This window comes from Lactuca saligna, chromosome 2 (assembly GCF_052625555.1).
Source record: "Lactuca saligna cultivar CGN05327 chromosome 2, ASM5262555v1, whole genome shotgun sequence".
Lineage (NCBI taxonomy): Eukaryota > Viridiplantae > Streptophyta > Magnoliopsida > Asterales > Asteraceae > Lactuca > Lactuca saligna.
Genome location: NC_136418.1, coordinates 123,405,481 through 123,410,402, shown reverse-complemented (window position 1 = coordinate 123,410,402; position 4,922 = coordinate 123,405,481). Strand labels below are relative to the sequence as shown.

Sequence of the window (4,922 nt, the reverse complement as noted above, 5' to 3'; positions counted from 1 at the left end):
AATAGCCTTTTTCCCTCCTGAGGGTGCCAAAGGCAGGTTGAGTCTAGTCTTGAGAATTATATTTATAAGAGTATTTACTTTATGTGAATAGGCGAAGACTAGGCAATATTCCTACCGAGTCAGAGATTTACCGAGACGCCTGAGGTGAGTCTTCTCACTATACTTTACCTAGTGTGGTAAAAGAGTTATGTGATAGAGTATTTTAGAGTTATATGTCAGTGTAATTGCATGTTATTTATGTGCTATGATTTATTGTGATATGTGCTATGTATGATTCAGAGTTATAGAGTTAGGACCTTCGGGTCCACAAAGTTAGGACTTTCGGGTCCACAGAGTTAGGGCCAGAGGGCCCATAGAGAGTTGGGGCTGGAGGGCCCCACTGAGACACATAAACCAGAGGTTCAACAGAGTTACAGTCTCGAGTGGCTATTATGTGTTAGAGTGGTATTTTGGGGAACTCACTAAGCATTTATGCTTACAGTGGTATGTGTTATGTGTTTCAGGTACCAACGATGATCGCGGGAAGGCGCCGGCATGATCCGTACACACGCATACCGGAGTTTATATATATATATATATATATATATATATATATATATATATATATATATATATATATTGATCTTGGGTTTTGTATTGATACAATGTTGATATAATGATTTGTTTATGATTTCAAATTATATTTTATGGGTTACAAAAGTGAAAAATTGTTCAAATTTTTACGATGTTACAAAGGAAGACGTTCAAATTATAATAGTTTGGGAGGTTGTCACAAAATGCTCAAAATGGCATATGCTGCAACCGCTGGATCGTCCAAGTGGTGCTTCGAAATGATCATTCGAATGCTCGTGTCAGATTTAATCTCAACGATGATGATGACAAACTTGAAATGGAAGTACCTACTCACCTGATATGTAGGGATGAAGGCCAAATGAAAGCTTCATAATGTAGGAGATGCTAATGTGACATGAAAAAAGTGACAATATGGGCAAGTATAGTGTTAAAAGATAAGATAGTTTAAACATACAAAACGTAAATACGATGGTTAATTCGTGTATTTTGACACAACATATTGAGTTTTTCTAAGTTTTTTCTAAGAATATATAAAAATAATAACATAAATGATAATTCAACAACTATTTAATAGCATGTAATTGGACATTTCTTAAGGTCTAATAAGAAAAACTTAATTTAATCACCAAATTAATGTAATTGGACATTTCTTAAGGTCTAATAGCATGATAATTCAACAACTATTCCCAACTAAACACCAAAACTCAAACCAAACAAAGTAACAATCTCGGCGACCCAAAATTCCCTTTATTCAATTGTTATGATTTCCGGACAAAAGATCCCTAAAAAACCCCACTCTTTACAGCCGCTTCTCTCTCGATCTCACTCCCTCTCTGGATCTCATTCCATCGCACTCTTTCTTTCGATCGAGCCACTCTCAATCTCGTTGACCTTCTTGCTGCTTTCATGCGCGTTCTCTCAATCGGGTCATCGACATTCTCCCCTCCCAAGTCTTCTTCCCCGATCGATTTCAGTAAAACCCTCAAAACTTTACTGGTTCTTACTTCATCGCCGGTCATGATCAAGGTTTGTTTTATCTTATAATCTTTTATCGTTTCTTTATTTGCTAAATTTTGCTTGTTTGCATCCTTTTTGATTCCTGTATAGTATATTAGCGTTAGGATTTTGCTCATTTTAGGATTGATAATTCGATCTTGATCAACTGCTTGATGTTTTGTAATTGATTAGAGCATTCTCGCATGGTACTTGTTTTGTAACATTTCTTGTTTGACCATAATTCGGTAATTTGGGAGATTTTGTATTGTTTAAACTGTATATAGAACTTAAAATGAGCTTACTTGTGAGATATTTCTAGGTTTTATCGTTTATGAATCCATATTCTTATGCATAATGTAACAAATGTATCAGTTTTTATATGAACACTATATGATGAATGGATCTGCTTTTTTCTATTCAAGATTCAAATTATGATGAATTGTTCTACCTTCTTCTTGCTTTCAGGTTCAAGTGAATGAAAGGTGATGATATTCCAATTAGCATTAAAGGAGATACCCCATCTTTAATCATCACTTTTGTCATTGAAAAGAATACACAAAGGGGTTAAGATAATAACAAACACACAACACAAAATGTCTGGATTGATTTACCACATATTCACATCATCAACATTACTCTCAATGGGACTTTATCACTTAATCTGCACCACAAGAAACCATCTAAGATCCCCTAGAGATTACTTCACAAAACCCTATCATCAATTCACATGGAATTCTCAATCTCAATCTCAACATTTCACAAGGTACCTTCAAATTTACCTCTTAATCCTCTGTCTTCTCATCTCCTTCATCCATCAAACCACAGTCTCATTCGATTCAGACCCTTTAGTAAAAGGTCGTTCCCCTGTTCATCACTTCACCTCTCTCCAATCTGCAGGTGTTATTTTCCTGTTTCTCATTCTCTCTCTAACTCTCCTCATCTCAGAAACCACCTCTCTCCTCCCTTTCCCACCCGATCTCTTCTTTGGAACTGCATCTGCTCTCTTCTTCCTTCAATACTCCACTTCTTCATCTTCAGCCTCCTTACAAATGTCTGATCTTGAAGCAAAATGTGACTCAGTTTCAGCCATGATTTCAGCTATCTCTGCTGTGCTCTGTATCATACTTGCATGCCACCCGAGACTCTTTGTTGCTGACGTGGCACTTGGGGCTTCGATTTGTTTACAAGGGTTATGGTCTTTGCAAACAGGGCTTTCTTTATATGTGGATGCTTTTATACCAGATGGATGCCATAAGCTTCTTGATGTTGTGAGTGGAGTTGAAGGGTCAACAAAATGTGATCTTGAAGATTCTAAGTTGAGAGCTACTGCGATTCTTGATCTTGTGTTTGTGGTTTATGTGTTGTTTGTGGTTCTGATTTTGATTGTGACTTATGCTGTTACTGCTAAAGTTGTTGGAGTTAGGAGATTTGGGAGTTATGAGGCGATTCCAACATCATCTGGATCTTCTGTTGCTGATCCTAATCATATTCAGATGAAGGCATTGACTGGAACTCAAGCTTGAATCTTGAAATCTTGAAATCTTGAATCTTGAATCATGAATCTTGAATCTTGAATCTTGAATCATGAATCTTAAATCTTGAATTTTGAATCTTGAATCTTGATAGTGTCTTTCTTGATTTATTGTTAGTGGAAGTTGGTATTTTTTTGACAGGATTTTTAATGGAATTAGTAGTGTATACAAAGAAATGAGTGAACTTTTTTTATCCCATGTTGTTGAACTAGCTATTTTGAATGATTATGTTGACTAATTAGTTAATTCAAGAGATCAACTTATCATTGTCTCTTTTGAATCTCTTGATTACATGTTTTGATTTCTTTTGATTGTTTATCATCATCAAAAATTGATGATTGTTTGGTAGTGATCAAAAGATCTCAAAGTTTAAATGCAAGTTGATATTTAAAACTTCAATAGAATGATTAAGTGTTTAATTTTATAACTCTCATGTAATATAAGAGATCATTAATTAGTTTTGCATGTGGATGTAGAATTGTTTAGTGCATTGCCTTTGTGCGTTTAGGCCTTAGTTGTTGGTTATTTATTTATTATGTATTAGTTTATAACTCATGAGAACCATGGTTTTAAAATTAATTAAACTTTCATAGTAAAAGCTTAAAATTATTAATCAATTATTTAAAATAAATTATTAATTAAGAGATATTATTTTTAGTTATATAAAATTATAATCGTTGATTTAAATAAATGCATGAAATTATATCACCTTATTATATATATATATATATATATATATATATATATATATATATATATATATATATATATATATATATATATATATATATATATATATATATATATATATATATATATATATATATAGGTAAGAAGTTTTTCTTCTACATAATATTTTGACGAACAAAAAAAATGAATCACTAGATGATTTATTTGTAAGATGATTCACAAGAAAAAATTCTCAAAAAAACATTTTTATGATTCATTTTTAAGTAAATTAAGAAAAAAAATTTATTTTTATGACAATCTTAGTGAATAACAACAAAATCATTATATAAATGAATCATCTAGATGTTTTTCTTGAGAATTTTTTTTTTGTGAATCATCTTACAAATGAATCATCTAATGATTCATTTTGTTTGTTCGCGAAAAAATATGTAGAAAAAAACCTTCTTACCTTCCTACCAATAATTTCTTTCTTATTTGATCTTGACTATATATATATATATATATATATATATATATATATATATATATATATATATATATATATATATATATATATATATATATATATATATATATATTAATTTTATTTTATTTTTTATTCTAATATTATTAATTTAATGTAATCAAAGTGTGAAATTTAAATTTTGAAATTTGAAATGAAGAATCAATTATTAATTTAATATAATTAAAGTGAGAAATTTAAAGTTTAAAATTTAAAATGGAGAGTTAATATGTTGACATGTGGCATGTTAGATGACATATAATATTAATAAAGATTTATAATATTGTGACACTTGTAAATATGAGAATAAACTTATACATTTATTATAATAGAGAGATTTGGTGTTTTTGGATTCGTTGTAATTATTTTACTTATATTTGCTTTTTCAGTTGTATGTATTTAATTAGGTAAATTACACGGATGGTCCCTGTGGTTTGGAGTAACTTGCGTGCCTAGTCCCTGAGCAAGATTTTTAACTCGGATGATCCCTAATGTTAAAATTCGTAACCCGCCTAGTACCTCACTTAACATTCCGTCTAGTTGCTCCGTTAAAGCACCCCACGTGCAAGGCACGCAGAGGCATTTTTGTCTTTTTAATATTCTTGAGTTACCGACATGTTGTATACGGA

General features: G+C 31.3%; 1 protein-coding gene across 1 annotated transcript; it reads left to right on the top strand.

Moving 5' to 3' along the window:
- The first annotated feature begins 1,297 nt into the window (after nucleotides 1-1,297).
- Nucleotides 1,298-3,352, top strand: LOC145031481 (plant viral-response family protein (DUF716)). The gene is made up of 2 exons (XM_078980040.1): nucleotides 1,298-1,599; nucleotides 2,035-3,352. The coding sequence occupies exon 2, from the start codon at nucleotides 2,163-2,165 to the stop codon at nucleotides 3,090-3,092; it is 930 nt and encodes a 309-aa protein (XP_078836166.1). The 5' UTR covers nucleotides 1,298-1,599; nucleotides 2,035-2,162; the 3' UTR covers nucleotides 3,093-3,352.
- Nucleotides 3,353-4,922: the final 1,570 nt, after the last annotated feature.